The sequence below is a fragment of the Coccomyxa subellipsoidea genome (genome assembly GCF_000258705.1).
Source record: "Coccomyxa subellipsoidea C-169, whole genome shotgun sequence".
In the NCBI taxonomy this organism is placed as follows: domain Eukaryota; kingdom Viridiplantae; phylum Chlorophyta; class Trebouxiophyceae; family Coccomyxaceae; genus Coccomyxa; species Coccomyxa subellipsoidea.
In genome coordinates, this window is record NW_005178039.1 from 35,777 (window position 1) to 56,373 (window position 20,597).

At 51.0% G+C, this 20,597-nt stretch overlaps 5 protein-coding genes across 5 annotated transcripts; 3 read left to right on the forward strand and 2 right to left on the reverse strand.

Moving 5' to 3' along the window:
- The first annotated feature begins 3,624 nt into the window (after positions 1 to 3,624).
- On the forward strand, positions 3,625 to 4,853 carry COCSUDRAFT_32529 (hypothetical protein). Its single transcript, XM_005649472.1, has one exon. It carries the CDS (start codon positions 3,838 to 3,840, stop codon positions 4,132 to 4,134), a length of 297 nt encoding a protein of 98 aa, XP_005649529.1. The 5' UTR covers positions 3,625 to 3,837; the 3' UTR covers positions 4,135 to 4,853.
- Positions 4,854 to 7,577: 2,724 nt separating this feature from the next.
- On the forward strand, positions 7,578 to 8,666 carry COCSUDRAFT_61241 (hypothetical protein; the record flags this gene model as incomplete). Its single annotated transcript, XM_005649473.1, has 2 exons — positions 7,578 to 7,721; positions 8,496 to 8,666. The coding sequence occupies 2 exons, from the start codon at positions 7,578 to 7,580 to the stop codon at positions 8,664 to 8,666; spliced, it is 315 nt and encodes a 104-aa protein (XP_005649530.1).
- Positions 8,667 to 10,781: 2,115 nt separating this feature from the next.
- COCSUDRAFT_1836 (acetyl-CoA synthetase-like protein) lies at positions 10,782 to 14,243 on the forward strand (the record flags this gene model as incomplete). Its single annotated transcript, XM_005649474.1, has 9 exons — positions 10,782 to 10,906; positions 11,020 to 11,174; positions 11,302 to 11,391; positions 11,645 to 11,853; positions 12,137 to 12,353; positions 12,697 to 12,818; positions 13,136 to 13,263; positions 13,594 to 13,816; positions 14,106 to 14,243. Coding segments are annotated over 9 exons (1,407 nt in total), but the record flags the coding sequence as incomplete, so codon positions are not given.
- Positions 14,244 to 15,231: 988 nt separating this feature from the next.
- On the reverse strand, positions 15,232 to 18,230 carry COCSUDRAFT_61243 (hypothetical protein; the record flags this gene model as incomplete). Its single annotated transcript, XM_005649475.1, has 7 exons — positions 15,232 to 15,273; positions 15,693 to 15,821; positions 16,243 to 16,392; positions 16,716 to 16,966; positions 17,428 to 17,556; positions 17,855 to 18,025; positions 18,149 to 18,230. 7 exons carry the CDS (start codon positions 18,228 to 18,230, stop codon positions 15,232 to 15,234), a joined length of 954 nt encoding a protein of 317 aa, XP_005649532.1.
- Positions 18,231 to 18,914: 684 nt separating this feature from the next.
- Positions 18,915 to 20,535, reverse strand: COCSUDRAFT_32530 (hypothetical protein). Its single transcript, XM_005649476.1, has 5 exons — positions 20,452 to 20,535; positions 20,069 to 20,107; positions 19,853 to 19,954; positions 19,290 to 19,673; positions 18,915 to 19,055 (listed from the first exon to the last, which is right to left on the reverse strand). The coding sequence occupies exons 3-4, from the start codon at positions 19,900 to 19,902 to the stop codon at positions 19,517 to 19,519; spliced, it is 207 nt and encodes a 68-aa protein (XP_005649533.1). The 5' UTR covers positions 19,903 to 19,954; positions 20,069 to 20,107; positions 20,452 to 20,535; the 3' UTR covers positions 18,915 to 19,055; positions 19,290 to 19,516.
- Between the last annotated feature and the right edge of the window lie 62 nt (positions 20,536 to 20,597).

Genomic DNA, 20,597 nt, shown 5'->3' on the forward strand with positions numbered 1-20,597 from the left:
TTCAATATAATGAATTGTTTCCCATGAAGCCCCTGCGTAATTCGGATGCCACGGCATGGACACAGGAGACTGAAAGTGATCTGCCGGTTGCAGGTCTATCTGATCGGCGCAGCGCACGTATCGAGAGAGGTACGGTTTTACTCAAGCTGTTCACCCCATCAAAGATGTCGAGCAGATTCATACGCACGCTGGGGCTAGGCTTCCAGTCAGCTTTTGTAGGCTTCCAGTCAGCTTTTGTAGGGCAATAAAAATGTGATCTTCAGTGCGTGCGTCCCACATCAAACGTCTTGGATGCCTTCCAACAGGCTGCTGAGGATGTGAGATCGGCGATACTGGAGTTGACACCAAGAGTTGTATTTTTGGAGCTAGACAAGGCACGCCCAGTACTTGTCTCAACTCACTGTTGGCACTTCCAAATGGGACAGACACAGACAATGACACACTGCTTCAGGTTGATCTTCCCAGCTAACCATCCATGGCATCTCTCTGCAGGAGCGCTATGAGGCGCTGGTATGTGAGATGCAGTTGGGCGACAAGTATGGCATGCAGCGCATTACCCTGCCAAAGCGCAAGGTGCTGCTTCCCACACGCTCCTTGTGACGCTTGTGATGTCTTTCTCGGTCAAAGTGCACATGCTTTTATCGCTTTCACCGCCAAAGTTCTGCCCCTGTATTTTGACCAGCAGCCAAAATTCTTGACCATGATAAAATGCCGATTGGGTGTGTCGCGCATTGAAACCTCCACATTGGCTGTATTCAAAGTAGCTGAGTAAGATGGTGGCCTGGGAGGGTGTTAGCAAACTCCTGAGGCTTTTTTTCTGCGCAGCTGATCCCCATGATTTTCAGCGGGACAGCTCCGCTCTACCTGTTGTCAACCATGTATGTGGTGGCTGGTGCACTGCTGGGGGCGCCTGCTGGTATGGAATTCAGAGAGGCTGTGGAAGCAGCCAAGCAGGTGTGGTGTAATCCTTAGCTCCTCGTCCATGCAGCACTTGGAAACGCTGTTGCTTGACCCAGCGGTAAAGGTGCTGGTAGGCACCTTCCAATGTCTTGCCGGTTCTGAGGCAAAAAGTAAGTTGAAGTCACAAAGGCTTGAAGTTTGACAATGAGAGACTGTCCATGAGACGCATGAGCCTCAGGTGGCTCCCAACAGGTGTCTGAAACTTCATATATTAGGTACATTTTAGGTATGGATATAGTACGCAAGTGTTAAGACGTGTTCGTCACCGCAGACTGGGGCGGAGATTGTGCTGGGAGACAGGGACCAGGAGGTCACCATCAGGCGGCTGATGTTCCGAGCCGCGCAGCTGGCAGCCGAACGCAGCCGCGCGCGCCGCACCCCCCTCTCTCGGATCGACGCTGACACAGGTCTGCAGCCCCAATCCTGCACCTTCACTTGAAGAGCGTTTTGTCAGTCCACTGGCACCATGGCAGCACTGACGTCAATTTTTTGAACCCGCAATCTTGCTGTTGACAGACATGCGTTTCATGTTGGCTTTCCCTTTGTTGTCAGTGCTTCTAAGCGCTCTTCCATTATGGATGAGGGCATAAGCAGCATACATGGCGACCCTATATGGGGTCCCTTGTATGCACCTATGCTTGCTGTGGGCCATGGCAAAGCATCTGAGCTTCCACACATGGACGCCATCATTGTTTCTATCTCCTTCCAAATATGGCTCCATTGTGCGCAGGGCTCACTCCTCCCAGCAGTGGGACAAGCAGCACCGGTACTGCTGTGGCCCCGTCCGGAAGTGCCACGTCAGCGGCTACCAGAAATGACTCAGCACTCAGTCGCAGCGATGTGAGTGATGACATTCCCTTTGCCAAGGACCAAGACCAAGACTGGGGCCTGGATGACTATGTCCTACCAGGTGCAGTGCAATCCCCTTGCTTCCCTGGCACTCTAACAAGACCAGAAGAGGAATGCAGGCACTGCCATGAGCATCCCTTCGGCCTCTCAGGCATAAAAATTATGCGGTTAATGCAAAAACAATTGCAAAAAGCCATATGTTCGGAATTGAGGCGCGCATTGCAAATATAACACGCTTTCAAGTAGCCACCAGATTGGCTAGGCACACAGGCTCCTGTTGTACAGCAACTCCAAACTGTGGTGTGGTGACGTGTGGTTCTGAGGCTAAAAATGATGCATGTCTTGATCAAAATCACCGAGCAATTATGCGATGTGTTTCTGCTTGAAAGCGACTAAGCAGCTGCTCGGTGGATGCCCAGGCGGGACCAAGCCGAAGAGGTCGCTGGCCGACACGAACACCTGGAAGCGGCTGCTGCAGACCGGCGGCTGCGAAAACGCCGACGATGTGGTTCGCGCGTTCCGGCGCATCGTCGAGGCGGGCGCGAAGGGCAAGGCCATCCCGGCCAGTGACATTCTGGCTGTGCGCGGCTGCGGCCAGAAGCTGGTCGAGAACCTGCGCCAGAAGGCGCTGCGGGTGCGACAGCTGTGTGGGACTTCTTGTGTCTGCGCCAAGCTCTCCTGAGCTGGATTCCACTTTGTGCCTTTCATTGATGAAGCTGCGCGCTCTACAGCTTGGCATTCTTCCCTGGGTGGGTCGTGTATTTGGCAAATAGAATCTCCTGTATTCTCACACGATGTACATGACGAGGGCAGCATATGGCAACATAAGTGTTCAGCCTGCGGATCGCTGCTATCACTCACCTCAAACCTTTAGCATTGTGCCTGCCACTCACAAGAGGGGGTTGTGTCTCCTTTCACCATGGCTGAGACACGGACGCTCAAGCTTCTGGTGCTCTTGACAGACGCCATCGTGCATGTTTGTGCAGGAGGGTGATGCAGCGCTGAGGGAACTGGAGGGGCAGGCTCTGGCGGGAGTCAAGGGAGCGGCAGGGCTGCAGCCCAGCATCGAGGCGCTCAATGAAGTCATGGGCCGCGAACGGGATGTCATCCTCACCAGGTACAGCTGAGCTGCCAATGCAAAACGTGTCAAAGCCCCTCTCTGCTTCAGCCCTGACAAATCTACCAAATATATGAAATGCGGCATTCAGAGCTCTTTGCTAGATTGGAGGTGGTTTGTGACCGTACAACTGCTCCTGTGCATGGTGCTGTGAAGTGTGAGCAGAAATGGAGGAACATGTGTTTCCTCTGAGGCGTGCCCTTTGGCCTGAGCATGCACCCGCTTGACTAAGAGGGGACAGGTGTGCCTGCCCTTCCAGCTGTTGTGGCATCTTGGGAGGGGCAGGACCATCTGATGCATGTTCTGTTTTCCTTATTGAATGGGCACACCTTCGCTCTGCTCTGACCTACATGTTTTTCCTACTCGAACATAGCCCGAAGCTTGGGGGCTCGAGAATCTCTGCACATCTAGGATTTTAGCTGTTGTGCTGCACAACTATCACTCTTTTGCCATGCATATAAGGGGAACACCATGGCTGGCGGGTGGCAGTACAAATACTGAGCACCGTGCCCACGGTTGATTGGGTCTTGCTTGGATCTGGCGAGTCCAACAAGGGGTGGAATCTGACTCCAGCATGCCTGCAGACCCACCTTACCTCTGGCAGGAGAAGCGTGGGATACGATAACAAGTTGTGCCCGCAGCGGCCACAGGGCCAATCGACCCTGATTGGTTTGTTGCTGATAACCGCTGGTTTTATTCATCACCAAAATTTGCAGGGGCGCCAATTGCATACATTCCACCAAGGCAAGTGAGCACAAAGGCAAATCGACTTGAAGTCGATTGGCCAGTAAGTAGAAAGCTTGCACGCCCTTGCTCTGCTCTGTGTTCCAGATGCTATTGCTACTCAAAGTCCAGAGCTTGGCGGCTCGAGGTCTTCTGCACATCTAAAATTCCAGCTGTTGTGCTGCCAAATGTGCCACTTCACTCCCATGCATGTAATAGGGAGTTGTGTTTGCTCCAGGCGGCTGTGGGAGACGGCGGAGTCGGCAAACGGCGCTAGGGTGGTCGGCGTCGTGGGAGCGGCGCATGTGCCGGCAATTCGCAGCATGTGGTCCGAGGCCGGCACGCCGCAATTTGAGCACCTGTGCGAGGCGTACATGACAGTTCCTCAGCAGCCGCGCCTTGGCTTCTCCACCACGCTGCCAACCATCGCTACTGGTGAGCAATGTTTTTTTTTAGCGGCTTGCGCAAGCCAACGTGGCCTGTAACAATTTAAAGGGGTGGACTTGTGGCCATTTGCAGGCCTTTACATGTGCGTTTGGAATCCACAAAAAGGACTTGAATTACTCCCAACCCGCGCAAAAGCCACACTTTGCCCTTTCTGACCCAAAATGTCCTGAAAACCACCAGTTTTAGCTAAAATTCTCCCTCAAATCTCATGTCCAGCCAAGCTCATGGCTTTTGCCAATTCATTGAACCTCTTTGGGAGTGGGGCTGAAATCACCCGCTCTAATGTATGCACCGCTTTGCTGGAGTGTTAGCGGTTCTCTCTGCTGTAAGAAGTTTGTCAGCAGTTTGGTCAGCTGTGCATCAGGCTCACAAGCAGGGTTTCTTTTAGTGGCGTTCTGAAGCCGATGAGGCTTTTCCCAATTAAACAAGCAGTTTTTTTTGGCGTTCTGGCCACTGTCTGGTGCACACTTTGAGGGCACATATCGGCGCTATTAAAAAAATAAGAGGTGCAGGAATCTAAATACTCCCCTGTGTAAGCTTCAGCAACCCCTGAAAAACCTCATTTTTGCTGAAAAATATCGTCAAACTCCTGATTTCTGCCACCTCTGTGGCTTCAGCCAAAGTTTCCAAGGATTGGATGGAAGCCACATCGGCTATCAGCATCTTTTGAGAAACACTGCTGACAAGTCCTGTCGCTGCAGGTGCGCTGCTGGGCTATATCACATGGAAGCGGCCGAAATTGGCGCTGACAATGGCGACTGCAGCGGCTGTTGTGACGGCTCCCTACCTTGGCTTTGCCATGTCCGCGCTCAATCGGTGGCAGGTAGGGTTCTCTGCTTCACACACCCTTTTGAAAAGGGCCTTTTCAGGAACTCGAATGTCTCTGGGCCCTAAGGCATCAGATGAGCTTTTACACAAGGCACCCTATTATATGACATGCAATGCAAGTCAACTCTCTTCCTGGCAGGAAGAAAAATCAATCAGACTTGCATTTAAAACATTTGTGATCTGATTTGTCCAGAAACATTGGCGCGATTAGGTAGATAGGCAAGCTGGCTATTTGCGCTGCACGTACTCGAAATCTCATCTTTCAACCTTGCACAAGGGTTTTAAGAGGTAACCGGTCATCAACGAGCGGTCTGCTGATGGCAGGGCTTTGCAGAAAATCTGGTGAAGGCTTGTGAGACTGTGGACACCCTGGAGCAGAGTAGTGATATGGGAGAAGCCTTCTCGCAGCAAAACCCTTGACAGCCGGACCCTTTAAATCCTAAACAATAAAAAATCCCGGGGTTCTTTGGTCTGTACATTGTAATTGGCTCTGTGCGGAACGCAGCAAAATGTCATGGTGGTGCATGCACATGTTGCCAGTTACAATTATAGGCACCAATTTGGATCTGGGCTGCAGATGATCACGAGTTAGCTTTTTGAACTTTGCTGCCATGCGTATGATGAGGAGCAAGCGTATCAGGTGTTTGCGGCCCAGATGATTTGCCAGGAAGGGTGGTTCATTTACCGAGATAACCTGGTGCGATTTTAAGTGAATGTGTCCTAGTTGCGCTGCGGCCTTGAAACACTGGTACAGATTGTACAGTGGCTGCATCTCAGGCATTCCCTCCCAAGGGCACATCTCAACTTCTTCTTTCCAGCAGCACAGCATTACTCGCACTCTACGTAAAAGATGCCCCCAATGTGGCTGTTCTACTGTTCCCCGCGCTGCCCATATCGGTGGGCCCTCCACGCACCGGACAGGAAGCATGAAACATCCCTGCATGCACATGCAAAATCTCATTACTGGTTTGTCGACGCGAGTACTGCAAATTGCAGTTTTTATTTGAAGCAATGCACACCCGTGTACTGATGTACGTTGACTGCATCAATATGTTTAAAGGTGGAGAGTTGCGAACATCCTTGCCCCATGTCCTGGTCCAGGAGTTCTGGCAATACAGCAGGAACTCGCCCTGGGGTCCTGGGGTCCGAAAGCACCCAACAATGAGGATTGCGTGCCAGGCAGCCATATCCCCATTGTGTAATCTGGGGGGACAAGCCCACAGGTATTGACACTCGTCCAATCGTGTAAATCCATGAAATGAGCTGACAAACATCTTGGCAACAAGACGCCCCTTTTGATCCAATGCCTGCAAATATAAGACAGCAACAATAAATTAGCTGCATTTCATCACTCTTCTATATAGACTGGGACAGCGCAAGAATTTCATGACAAGTGATTATTGAGATGCAAGGATCTTACATGCAAGATGCTGGCTAACGATCGATCTTCCAGTTCGGTGTAGCGCACGATTGGGTACATTAATTGGGATACTACTCCTAGAGGAGAAGCCGCAAGTGGTTTCCTCTTGTCAAGATGAGAACATAAGTGGCCATCTGAGTTTGAGTGCCGAGCGGTGTATGGATAGACACTCTCGGGAACCGATCCCATTGTTGTTAAGAACCTGAAAGAGAATACCCAGCTCCTCGGTCATTTGTCCTTCAGTACTAGGTGTTACATGAGGTATGATTGTTGGCAGAAGGGGTCTAGAAAGGGCATGGAAGGCGGATATCCAAGCCAGCACACAGTGTTCGAAGGGAAAGCTCACTCAAGAACGCTTTCAACGTGGCCTCCACAGCAGCCAGAGTTGCCAGGGAAGGCAGGGGCTGTGCAACAGTCGAGAATGTACTGAGGCGAAAGCATTTCGATAGGTTGCCTGTAGTGCTTCACAAAGGCGCATTCTGCGCAAGTTAAACACGCTATAACAAAACATGAACCACAAGGGCCCTGATCTCTAGCGTACACCCGTAGAGCCAAGGCCAAGGCACGATCGTAACCAATATCGCGGAGATTAAGAATACATGTTCCTGGCAACGCCATGCTGAATAGCTTGTTGCCATTATAAAGAAATGTTAATGCTTCGTTTCCCATTTTGTACCGATCAACTTATTGGAAGGTTTTCGAAGACCCTCGCCCTTCTAGGGGAGGTCGTGATGACCAGCCTGCAGCTTCCAGATGGAAGCTCCTAAATTATCTCTTGAAGGGTAGGACAGGAATTTGAAGCGCCCAGTCACAGTTTGCTTTTAGGTTGCTTTCATGGACCTTATTGATACTGTGCTAGCAAACCCGGACAGGGGTTATGCACTTTGGCACGCCAAATACCATCCAAGAGAGGAATTGGTCAACAAGAACGACCAGGTGAAACCTGCGTAAAGATAAGCTCTACCCGGTGGAGAGGAATTCCTTAAATCTTATGGTGACTCAAGATTGGGCTTGCAGGAGTATGTTAAGCGTCGGGACCGTCTATGGGAAAACGCCAGAGAGCTCAAGGCGCATAAAGGAATAAATCAGGTGACGGTATTCTTAAATAGCAATTCACAAGGGAACATCCCGGATTTGTTCCATTTTAAGATTTGGCGTGCAAGAGCTGACCCCTGTACCTGATCTTTCTGAATCTTGCAGGTTTATAATTTGGGGCTTTTCGACGACCAGGATATGAACGTCGTGGTGCGTCAGATGGGGGGCCAGGCGGCAGGCGAAGCGCCCGCTCCCAATTGGCAGGCTGTTGCGGAGCTCCGCACAAAGCTGGGCTACGTCGACGCTCATTCAATGTGTAGTTCACGCCACCTGCGCAGCAAGGTGAGGCCAGCAAGACATTGGAATGTGAATTTCTCTCACAACGAAGCTGTGTAGAGTGTGCGATCATCTGACACTGAGACAGGATAAGTGGTGATTGGATGGAAACAACTTTCTTCGGGTTCAAGGATTTAACATAATCAGAACTTCAAAAATCGATTGTGTAATACCTGATATCTGAGGGGTGCCTTCCTTGCGCATTGGCATGACTTTGGATTGGTTTTGCAGGCATTTCTCAATGGGCGGCCGAAGTTATAAGAAGGCACGCCAAAACATGACAATACGGGCGGCGTACAGCACTTCAGAGGTAAGGGATGCAGAGCGGAAGGATGGTTCAAGACAAAATCTTAAGGATGACAGAGTGCGTTGCTTGAGAGATGGTCTCTAGGATTAAGGAGCAGTTTTCATGTATATATTTGTATGGCACACGGTATTCCAGCATTGCATGAGGCTTGCACATAATACGTGAAGTGTAGGTAGAGCTGTCACTGGCATGCTTCTGCGCCAGAATTTCTATTGCAATCTGTTGACCACTAGCTAGCTACCTAAGTGTTGAGCTTACTAGGCGAGTCGTAAGCCTTGCATGCAGCTGCAGATCGGTCGAGCATAATTAGCATGTCTAGCATACTGTTGTCGCATTCTCTTGGCGCTTTGATGACAAATTGCAAGAAGCTTTACCCCGGGGCCAGCATATGGGTATTTGGCAGCTCTGAGAGGCCCTTGTGCAGGTCAGTGGCTGCATGTCCTTCTAATAGGTCGTCATCCCTGTCCTAACAGGGCCGGTGCTGGAGGGCATGCCGCCGTACGAGCGTGGACGTCATGAAGTCAGGCGGCTACAAAGTGTCGGCGCTGCCTGTCGAGAATGCACTGCTGGCGCACAGCCGCATCCGGGAGTGCGCAGTGCTCGGCTTGCCGCATGACTCCCTATGGAGGCTATCGCGGCTGTGATTGCATGCGAAGTCGCCTCGGTGCGCTGCTGCTGATGTGATGAGTTGCGTCGGGCACCTCTCATTTGCACCTGTGAGGAAGCAGGAGAACATGCCTGCAGGCTGTCAAGCCCACCACCGTGTGCCAATGCCTGGGAGTTTCATTTTCAGATGGATCTCTAGAGAGATTTTCAGATCTGGTGGGGTCTTTTTCTGCATACTGTGCAATAGAGCGTCCCGGTCTGGCACGACACTGATTCAGCCTCTGCATGCTTGGCTGTGGTCTCACCCGCCCTGCATTAACAAAAGCTCACTGGCGTGTGAGAGGACTTTCCCGCAGCTTAGGGTTCCTAAATAGTGTTTATTGATGTGCAGGTGGCCTCTGTGTAGGATGCCTTGCTGGAAGCTCCAACAGACAGTGGAAAGATCCCGAGCTTACTGTGCTGAGCCCTGTCTTGGCAGCGCAAGTTGAAGCAAGAAGGGTGCGTACGTGCTTCCAAAAGGTTTTCAAACCGAACCACATGGTTGCAGGATCCCCGAGATCGTGCGTGCCGGATATGAGCCGCTCTCTAGTTATCAAGATGCCCCAGTTGGAAGCATGGTTTGCGGAATATATCTAATGTCATCACTGTGTCGTTGCAGGTATTCAGAAGCATGGGAAGGCAGGCCGAACATACCAGACGATGTGCAAAGCCACAAAACTCCAGAAGGCAAGTCTGTCAAGACACCTCCAGAGCCCATCAGGTGCACGCCTGTTCAGCATGTCTTCTTGTCGGCTGGCCTTAGGAGTCTATCCGTGTAGATGGTGTAATCACTGTTACTGGTGTGAACAGGTGATGCTAGAAGACCTGGGGACATGGCTCAAACATTGGCTCCCGTCTTCTCAGATCTCGAAATCATCGAAGATTGTGGAGGGCATTTTCAGGAATGCCATGGGCAACATCAACAGAAGTTGAGGCGCAATTTCACGATTTCTGGAGCAGCCTTGACGCATCCTGCACAGACCTAGCAGGTTATGCAGGTCACGGAAGATGCGTTTGGCTGCATGCAGCTACCTTGATAAAGGCACGTTTTGGCCAAAATTTGGTCCCAGCCAGACGGTAGCCAGCAACAGACGAGCGAACTCGGTGATAGTCGTCTCACCTGTCAGTGAATATGTTGCCCGGGCGTCAGGCTGAGAATATCTTGAATACATTATCATTCGTCCATCTGAGTGCATGGCTGGCTAGATTACATTAATGCAAATTGTTCAGTCATGCCAATTACAATATTGCCAAGTGTTTTCATTGTCTACTGCTGGATGCATATGCACGGTGCTTACTTGTTTGGATTGTTTTGCTTTGTGTCATTTCGATTCTAAAACATGCAATCTTACACTGTGCTGTTGTTTGCACTCGCTCCCCACATGTTGAATGACCCCGCCGTTAAAAAACGAAAATTTATTCTGTGGGATACGCTCGATAGCCACGCCCAGATATCCAGTATTGGCACTAACCTCCAGCTTGCAAATGTGCGATCCAAGTGCAATTCTTGATCCTCGACCTGGTGTCTTTGTTTCTAACATGATAATTGCACTTATAGATCTACCCAAGCTGCAATGGATATTATAAAAGGAGCTCAGGCATTTCTGGGACGTACCGCCATTGCAGCTGGGGGATGTACTTTGAGGTTTGTTCGCAACTGCACCCTGCAATTGTGGTTGGACAGGAATTGAATGAATGCTTTCAGGTCACAAGGCAAGGTTTTTTGTCTGTCTGAAAATACAACCCAAACCACGTTTTCAGAGCTATTACTTTGGCTCCCGAGGCGTTGATATCCTTGGACTACGCAGGGCAGACTGATGTAACAGCCCAACCGTCTCCTCTTTTGTTTACTATAATTATGTGCCTCATGGTTCTTGTTTGCAGATATGGGGATGTACTGCGAGGGTCCCAACGACTTGCCAGCATCATCACAGAGGCTACTGCAATCGGTATCTTTCTCCGTATGTGGATATCTAGATCGCCATGCAATCGTCTTATGCATAGCAGCTGAGTTCTGGAAAGGAGAATCATCTGAATCCATGGTCCTACTCATCCTCAGTTGAGCCATGCTACATCCCCCAACTGGATATAAAGGAAAAACAAACTCTCTTGCAGGAAGCTGCGGCAGTCCGCGTGTTGCTATCATGGCAGTTCCTGGAAGAGAATATGTAGAGGGCACATGGGGCACCTGGTTCGCCAAGGGGACTGCTGTTCCTCTGTGCCTGAGCCATCCAGCCAAGTACGATGCCTTCAGCCTTTGCAGCTAATCACGCAGTAGTGCCATTTTGCGACTGGATCTTTGAGTCTGCGTACTGATCTGGGCCTGAAAAGCTTCACACTTGCTGTTTGCAGAGAAGTTCAGTATGTTTTGGAAGACGCCAAGGCGAGCGTGCTGCTGACTACACCAGACCTTGCAGACCGAATGGACCCCATAGCCAGAGCTGCAGGCGCTCACCTGCATGTCATGCGGCAGGAAGATGATAACTTACCACAGGTGAACTTCACCTGTCATTAAAGAGAGCGTTCTTCACAGCCATGTACTGTACTGCCTTTGCTGTTTTGCAAGCATGATGAGAAATCCCCATAAATGCCGGCACCCATTCCGGCAATTTTTTCAATGCAGGGTCTCTGCAGCGCAGGGCCTTGAGGAGCTTGCAGCAGACTGGTCAGATAGAGATGATGCTTTAATTGTCTACACCAGCGGAACCACTGGTCGGCCAAAAGGTGCGCTGGAACACCCTATAATCATGGTAATGTCAGGCCGTTGCAAACAAAGTGGAAATTTTGTATGCTCATGCAATGGCAGGATATTTTAATCTCGTATTGCTGCATCTGCCTGAGCATGCCATGCTGCTGTTTTAGAGCTTTTCAGCTCCTTGACAAGTTGTGCAGTGAGCTGTGGATGTAGGCAGGGTCATCTGAAAATGGAGCCTCATCCATTACCTGGGTCTATTGGCGGTGCTGTGTCACACTGCAGGCGCGCTCCACACACATGGCAACCTGTCGGCGCAGATCAGGGCTCTGACAACTTCCTGGGAGTGGAGTGAGGAGGACAGGATACTGCACACGCTGCCGCTGCACCATGTGCACGGCATCATCAACGCTCTCTACTGCGCGCATGCTTCCGGCGCCGCTGTCGAGTTCCTGCCCAAGTTCTCCCCGGGGGAAGTCTGGCAACGCCTCATGGTGTGAGCTCATGTCTCTCACACCGACAGGATGTGCAGTTCTCATCTACCAGCTCTTCCTTACAAGTATGCCACTAAATTCTTATATTATTTTTCTGAGCTTGGACAGGCGTCGATCACAGCTCCCTTGTGGGCAATCCAAAGTCATCAGCCTGCACGCATAAGTCCTAGAATGTGATTGGAACTGCCGCAAACAGGACACATGCCCACACCAGTGCCGACATTAGTGAGCTTGCTTATTGGTAATGGGGCATTGAGATGGCGCACTTTATTTTAGCATGCAGTTGATCACTTTTTGCGCCAACCTGCAGAGGGAGGAGGATCCAGTCACGGTCTTCATGGGCGTTCCCACCATGTACTCCTACCTGCTGTCACACTATGCCAGCATGTCGCCGAGCGAGCAGGAAGCTGCGAGGAAGGCGGCAGCGCGGCTTCGCCTGACTGTCAGCGGCTCTGCTGCCTGCCCGCTGCCCGTCATTCACCAGTGGCATGAGCTCTCAGGTCAGCATCTCTCTTTTAATTAACTGAGCCGTGCATGCTAGGGTTGTGACTGGGCTGGAGCACAGAATCTTCCAGTCACAACTGCTATATGACATGCTGAAGCCTTCTTGGAACAATATGATACAGAGGGTCTATGAAAACTGAAGGTGTTTGTTGGGCCACTAACGTGCACAGCTCCTTATGTAAAAGCCTCTCTGGGCCTAAACAAATTGACAGCATGCTTTCGTTGATGCGAAAGCTTGCTGGTCTTCATTCATTGGCGCTTTAATACCAGAGATGCATTGAGCTCTACCCTTGTTTGGGTGTATTCCATAGCTCTGAGAGGACGAACCTCAGTGTGCAGGTCAGTGGCTGCTGGAGCGATATGGCATGACAGAGACAAACATGATGCTGTCCAACCTGTATCGCGGCGAGCGGCGGCCAGGCAGCGTGGGTCTACCCTTGCCTGGGGTGGAGGTGCGAGCTGTCAGGGAAGATACCCAGCCAACAGCCGAATCAGGTGGGCCAAAGATGCATAACCTAAGGAGCCTCCTTTTGCAAAAGAGCGCAGACAGCTCATGTCTTTTCCCAGCAGGATATCACTCAGCTGTCGTCTCATACTGGACAAAGCACAAATTTGCCGTCTGTTGTAGGTTTTCCATCAGTTGTCCATCGAGTCACGGGGCGGTTATGAGCCATGGCATGCATGCTTGACCAGCGTACATGAGCAGGGTTTGCAGCTGTCAGTCATCGAGATTTCATATTTTGAATTCACTGTGGCTGTCTGACTAGGCGCGGCAAAGCCGAACGAGTACCCCGATGCTGTGGAGGGCCCGGGGGAGCTTCGCGCACGGGGGCCAAACATCTTCAAAGAGTACATAAATAAGCCAGAAGCCACGGCAGAAGCTTTTGACGAGGACGGCTGGTTCAGGTGTGCTCTGTTCTGTGACGCAAGTATCGTCAGCTATCATAGATGTGAAGATGCCTGATGATGGTGGGTGCACAAAGGGGGCAATAACATTTGCTGCATGTCCAAATGTCAGCCAATTTTGTTGCATTGGGCAAGCCATCGCTCCATTGCATAGCTCCATTGTGTGAATGTCTTTTAGAGGAACAGAGATGCAGACATCGTGGCAGAACAAGCGCCAGACACATACAAAAGTGCCTGCCTCGCAAGTGAGCGTCGTGCAGCAAGAGTATATGTGCAGCAACACATATCAGCAAGCCTCATTCTGATCGGTAGTCATCCCTGTCGAATCAGGACGGGGGACACAGCGGTGCTGGAGGGCACGCCGCCGTACTGGCGCATCCTGGGCCGAACGAGCGTGGACATCATAAAGAGCGGCGGCTACAAGGTGTCTGCGCTGGCTGTCGAGAATGCACTGCTGGCGCACAGCCGCATCCGAGAGTGTGCAGTGCTCGGCTTGCCGCATGACTCCCTAGGGGAGGCTATTGCGGTTGTGATTGCATGCGAAGGCGCCCCGGTGCGCTGCTGCTAAGATGATCCTAATAACATTGGGCCCCTCCGCTGGCACCAGTGAACAAGCATTTATTCAGAACAATATTTGCTGCAGATGTCCAGGCCAGTGATGTGCTGCCTGCTGGGGAGGAGACAGGCTGGGCTGCGGGTTCCTTCACCTGTAGGTTCTTCACAAGTGTGCAACCTTCTCTGCCAGGTGGACATTGCGCTGATTGGGAACTGGCTCGCGTGATTGTGGTGTTTACCTTGTCCTGTTGGGGTTTCTGTACTGAATTCTGTCATGGTGTGAACAGGTGACGCTTGAGGAAATAGAGACATGGCTCAGAGAGAGGCTCCCGCCTTATCAGATCCCAAGGACCTTGAAGATTGTAGAGAACATCCCCAGGAATGCCATGGGAAAGATAAACAAAAGGGAGTTGAGGCGTGAACTGTTCAAAGTGTGACAACTCGGTTCTGCACAGGGCCTTCCATCACAGATATGAAGTCGAGAGATCACCATCTAGATCTGATCATGATGAATTTCTGGAATCCATCTGTAACTTGATGATTTTGCTTACACTGGTTCAAGTATCAAACAAGCAACTTGTAACGACACGGCCATGGTCCTATTTATTCCCTTAGGCAGCAAGTGCTCAGCTGGAACTGTGCAGAAAAGCATTGGAATGCACACTATGTGGGAATCAGCATGTTCTTAGCGCAGCAAGCATGCAGCAGGTACTTCTGGCCTAGCCAATAAAAGTGGGCACATCCTACTATAAATGATTGTCAATCCCCTGAGAAGAAAAACACATGCAAACTGCAAAATTCGTAAAAAGGGGATTGCGGATTAAACCAAACACACGCCATCAACATGCATCAAAATATGTCAATTCAGTGTATGAGCCCTCTGCCGTGGACATTGATATATCTGGAAACCTGAAGGGTTGCAATAAAACTACTGACAGCAACAAAGCATGCAACATTCAACAGCATGCGGCCGGCCCTGTCCTCCTTTCAGTTGAGTTGAGACTGTTCTAGCGCTAGCAGCTGTGTCTTCTGCCACCCACACGAATCCATGCAGACATCTCTGCCAAACGTGGCGGACGTCTGGCTCTAAATGAACGGCTCAAATCCTGTGGGCGGTCACTAGTCACAAGGTAGCCAGCCAGTTCTAAAAAGGGGACAGAGCTTTGCATTTATTGTGGGACCCAGAAAACCGAGGTGAAGTTTTTCAACGTAGTGTGTTGTTGTCTGAGGACACAAGTATGGTTTGATGACTGACAGCTCAGCGGTGGCCGCCACCTGCCTTTCACAGAAGTGGCAGCAGTCTGCCCGCTCAGCAAAGACTCCAAGAGCATTAAAGAGACACAGGAATGCGCGCAATCAAGCTCCCGCTCGCTCTCTGAGACAACAACTCTGACAAGAGGCTGAAAATGAGCGTCATTCACAATCTGCGCCCTCGGCGCCAGAATTCCTCGCGATCTGCCCATGCAAAATTGCTGCTGATGGCTTTCTGCAGTTATGGTGGACAGCGGATGCCAAAACTAACAGTTTCCGGGATTTGGGCAATGTCTGCAGCTCTTATTGGGAGGGCACCCATGTTGGCGCCTCTTCCTTCATTTCTCCTGCATGCATTCTGTCAACGGGTGCGCACTCAGGGTAAGTCAAGCCCTGCGTAACCTGACGAGATTGCAGCCCGCAACGCTGACTCTCTGGATGTTTTAGGCATGTTGGACCCTTACTATTCATGCCTATTTGGGCACTGCATCAGCTTCCCTGGCGTGGTTTGTGGTGCCCTTGCTGAAAATGGGTGATTGCTGACTGGTTTGCAATTTCTCTGCTTACGCGCCACTGCCAAAGGAAAGCCTCTTACTAGTGTGTCTGCAGTGTCTTCATCAGACCTGCTGCACGTAGCAGGGCTCTCCATTGATGGTGATGCGCCGCGGGTAGAAGTTCTGCTGCGAGCTGCCCACAAAAATGCCGCCCACGTTGATCTTGTTCTTTCTGTATGGAAGTAATGCCTCCCACCCCTGCATGCAGGGTGGATCTTTAGGTGTTGTTCACCCTAGTGCTAATTTGGCCAGATTTAACCGTATTCCGTATTTTAAAATACCGTATGACCGTATATACGGCCTCCAAAAGTTTTTCGACCATATGGTGCAACTATGGCTCCCAGGCTTCAAGCAAAGAGCAATGAACTGTGTACTACAGGCACTGCATAAGTGTAAGCCCACGCTAGTGAAGGCAACATCACTGCTGCAACAAATAAATCGAAGAGCTGGGCGGTTGCACATACAGCTTCCATCATAGCAGCTGCAGGCAGGGCATAATTGAATAGTAACAAACACTATGTCAACACTTCTGTCAAGATCTACAATGACAAACGCAAAGAAGATGACATGTCAGAAAAGACAAGTGAGCAAGAGCATTCAGGACGGAAGAGCAGCTCACATCGCTGACAGTGCCCCACATATTCCCTTCTGTGCTCCTGAAGGAATCGATGTTCCAGTTCCAAGCACCATCCATGGAGAGGTAGTTTGAATTCATGACCTCCAGGCTGTACACTGGGAAGATGTCCAGGGCCCCTTGATTCCCCAGGTACTGCAGTGCACACAGCAAGTCAACTCCTAGAATATGGACGAAGCCAGGACCTTCAGGCAATGCACTCTCTGCTTAACACCAGCCCCAAACGCACGCTCTGATGCCTGAAGAACACGCTTCATGATACATATGCCAGCAGTGCTGATATCACTCACAGTGCCCTCCAGGCAATGCTGTGCGCAGTTTTGGAAAATAGGTTGGCAACGCTGCCTTGTCTGCAGAGCACCAACACGTTGCATGCTCACATGGCAAGCACATGGCATCCATGGCTGAATTCTTGGTCTTGGCAAAGAATTGTCACAAGGAATTTCAGAGGGGCTCACCAATTGGATGACACTGGCGTATACACCTTCGCCCTTCTTCCACACAGTGCTCATCTGCACCTCCACGTAACACGCCGGTTGTGCCTCGGGGGAAGTGGCGCTATCAACGGGGGTCGTCGCACTGCTGGCTTCCGATTTAGCTCCCTCAGCTGGGGCAAGGGTGGATGCTTTGGTGGGCGGCGGTGGTGGCGGCGGGGGCGGCGGGGGCGGGGGCGGTGGCGGCGGGGGAGATGAACTAGTGAAGGTCCCCCCTGCAATCCACCCCAGCACATGGTGAAGTGAGCCCACCAGCTGGTGAACAATCACCAATTATTGAGGTTGGTTGCTTCTGACTCCTCAGCTGCTCCTATTTTACATCAGCACCAACAGGCAGGATGTCATCACCGCCAGTATAAGGTGCTGTTGCCTGCATCATGCAAGGTGCTGCTGAATTTGGGGTATTTTGCATGCTGGGGATTTAAAGTTCACTCATCAACAACATCAATCGCAGCTTCCTTGTGCGGAAAGATGCCGAAGCGCCTACAACTTCAAAAGTGATCAGGCACAAAGAGACAGGTGCAGGCCGTGCAGAGATCAGTTTGCACTTAGGAGTCGCAAACATGCATTGCAATGCACTGCAGACAACACACTGTTAATGGTTGTGCAAAGAAGTACTTAAGCACCGCAAGACCAATCGTTGAAGAGACAGCACAGGACACTAGGGACGGCGCACCTGATGCCGGGTCAAAACTTTCCCCGAGGTCAGAAGGTGGTGTTTTTGTGTGGGGCGCTGGAGGGACACTCTTTACCTTCTGCAGGTATGGGGATGGACCGCCATGGTACGCCTCAGGAGGGATGCCCCCTGTGACCCATAAATGAGAAAAAGGCTCAAAGAAGGCTTCTAAAAGGTTCTGTAATGTCAATCTGCTGCTGTGATGGGGCATGTGAAGCCGCCGAGTGTTGACGCCCAGGGAGCTGGTTCAAGCCTCACGTAACAGTGCAGCTTTCTCCAGTCGCAGCACGGATGAAAAATGGATGCATTTGGATAGGTAATGCAAGCAGTCGTGGGAATAACAAGGCTGCCGGAACTCAGTGCTATAATACAGAGTGAAACTTCAAGTCAGCAGGGCACATATGCGATCTTTGCAGAGGGCACTAACCTGCGGTGTGGGGTGGAGGGGCCTTGGCATTCTTTCCCAGCTGCCCAAGCTCTAGGGGCTGCGCCGATCTTGGCCCCTCTGCCGCCCGGAGCTTCTCTGTGCTTGCAAACTCTTCTGCCTCTTTCACAGAGGATGACGCTCCAATAGCTTTGCTTGGCAGAGGGGCAGACCCTGTTTGCCTTTCACAAGGTTAGAGCGCTGCTAGCCTTCGATGGCTGATCAGTGGTTATGCAGGTTCTGACATTACATCAGTGTGTAGATCCCTACTTTGTTGAAGTGAAGGTGAGAACTCACCTGGTGCTGTGCTGATCGGTGGTAAAGCCAGGCCCTTCAAGGGTGCGGGTGCTGGAGCAGATTGCAAAGCTGATACTTCCATGCTGCACCAGCCCGACACTATCAAGGTGCAAGTCAATATTTTAATTGTTCCGTCCCGCATCATATCGTATCAGACCTGCACAACAAGTGTCTGTGTTACGAGGGGTGTGGGCTCCAGGATCATGCTATATAACCAGATGGCTAGTGAGTCGGCAGTGAAAAGGCATTCGATTAGCGACCAAAGAGGTGACTCTTCAGCATCTCTATTATCTACTGCGAGTCTCTTCTTTCTCACGAACATTCTTCTGCAAATGGCCAGTGCGTCCTATAGTGCGACGATGGCGCGAAAACCCCAAGACACCATTTTCCACTATCCAGTTTGAGCCATGCGTGTAGGCTATTTTGTTGGTAGCTTGCACGTACCTTATGAAACAGATGACTTGCGAGACCTGCAATGTCTCTTCTACAACAGTGTGCAGTGTCTTGATCACATCTGCCTAGCGATCCCAGGTAAAGGGGACTGCCAGGTTCACCAGAAAGAATGGATCCGATGCGATCAAGACAGAGCAGCACACTGTTGCAGGTGGGAAAGGAGAATTTTAGAGGTGAGATGCAGCTTGATCTGGGCCAAATTTCTCGATGTGTCTCTTCGCTGACATGAGACGACGTCATGCATATGCAGAAATCTCCGCCGCTGGAGACAGGCACCAGCTTGGGGCCAGGAGAAAAGTTTCAACATTGCTGGAAGGGATCGTCCTTGACATCACTCTCATTCTGTGTTTTGTTCATGCGTCTATGCTTGCATACTTGATCTGCACAACCAGAACGTTTCCAAGGCGGACCTTCACGGATCGGGAAGTTTTGGAGCAGTACTAGGTGACATAAGGTGCTCTTTCCTCACGGAATTTGGTGATCCCTGTGGATGGGTTACTTTGCATATTACCATCTGAAGATGCAATGGTCATACATGTCAATGGGACAATTTTGTAAACTGACCGTAAAGATCACATATTGCCTTCTGAACCTGAACTGGCCATCAGGTCATTTACTTGAGGAAAACACCGTAATCTGAATACCCGAAAGTAAGCATTGCTTACGGAGTTGCTCTGTCAACGTGTAGGACATTGAGTGGCGCCAGCTATTGGGATGTCTTGAGATCAGCATCCTAATCGGGGAGAAAGTGTCATTATGTAGTGGAAGGCTTGAAGACGACATCGGGAACCAATGACATAGCGCCTATCTCGCACACTTCCAGCACCTCTCAGCGTTAGCACGGACCAAGCTTTGCTGCAGCCCCGGCATCGCAGTGCACATCACAGGAAGCTTGCCAGGTGGTGGAGGGGCTGATCAGAGGAGGCAACACTTCCTGCAGCAAGACATAGCCCTGTAGATTGCGCAGGCACTCTGCGCGATGTTTTTCCAGCCAATGCCAGGCACCAGCAGTGGCATTTCGCGCCCCTTCATAGCAGGGTTGCTCATGCTGCTCTTCTTTCTCAGCTTGCAGGTAAGCATCGCCATTCACATGCCCTGGATTATTGTGTGCAAGCAAGGATCAGGAGAGGTGAAAACCTGGAAGAGCATGGTCTTGATGTGTTGACATGCTTTGGTAGCTTGCAAGTGGGAGCTTTGCTGTGCCATGAGTTATAATGCTGGTGATATGGAAATTATGCATGGGCTGCGCAGACAGAATGGACGCCAGCAAAGCAGGGGAGGGAGGGGAGGAGCCTGACCATGCAGGCAGCTCCTCCCACTGCGAGCGAAGCCAGAGAAGCAATGAAGGAAAAGGTGAGAGGCTGGGGTTTGTGAAGATCTCTGTATTGACGAGGTTGGCAACCTGCTGCAGGTCTTGCACTCAAGGACCATTTGACGGCTTACATGTCTTTGTGGTGCTGCGCGCAGATTATTTTGGACCTGAGCTTGTCAAATGAAAAGCTGGAGGTGAGACACCCCCACTGCATATCACGCGCTGAAGGGAACACAAATTTTCTTCAGTGATGTGTGGATGTAGGAAATAACGGTATCATTTGCACCTGTATCTCGCTGAAAATTGCTTGCCTGGCTACTCTGCATAAAAATGTTTGCATGAGGACATGCATGCGCAACAATATCAGTCAGGATCCGGATCCTTCAGGCCTCTCACCTCCTATGACCTTATGCTCTACACTGACCGGAACAATTCATCATGCTGGGCCATGCACGCCCTTGACTCTTATCACTGATGGCAACACAATTTATATTCAAGCAGAACGCGCTAAGCCATGCTGTGATGTTTGGATGCACAGAGAGAGAACATACGGTTGAAGCAGCACGTGCTGGACTTGCGAAGGGCCGCGCGCGGCTGTGGCTGCGATTTGAATGCAACGGATGCGGCCGCCGCTACCGCGTACCCGGAGCTTGGCCGCCTGTTGGGGACGGCGGCTGAGGCTGA

Bases quoted from the DNA above. Each gene is read 5' to 3' on its own strand.
- COCSUDRAFT_32529 (XM_005649472.1), top strand. From the start codon at position 3,838: ATGTGCCACTTCACTCCCATGCATGTAATAGGGAGTTGTGTTTGCTCC.
- COCSUDRAFT_32530 (XM_005649476.1), bottom strand. From the start codon at position 19,902: ATGGTCAGGCTCCTCCCCTCCCTCCCCTGCTTTGCTGGCGTCCATTCT. The intron at 19,674-19,852 runs CTGCGCAGCCCA...GGCGATGCTTAC, and splicing joins TTTGCTGGCGTCCATTCTGT to CTGCAAGCTGAGAAAGAAGA.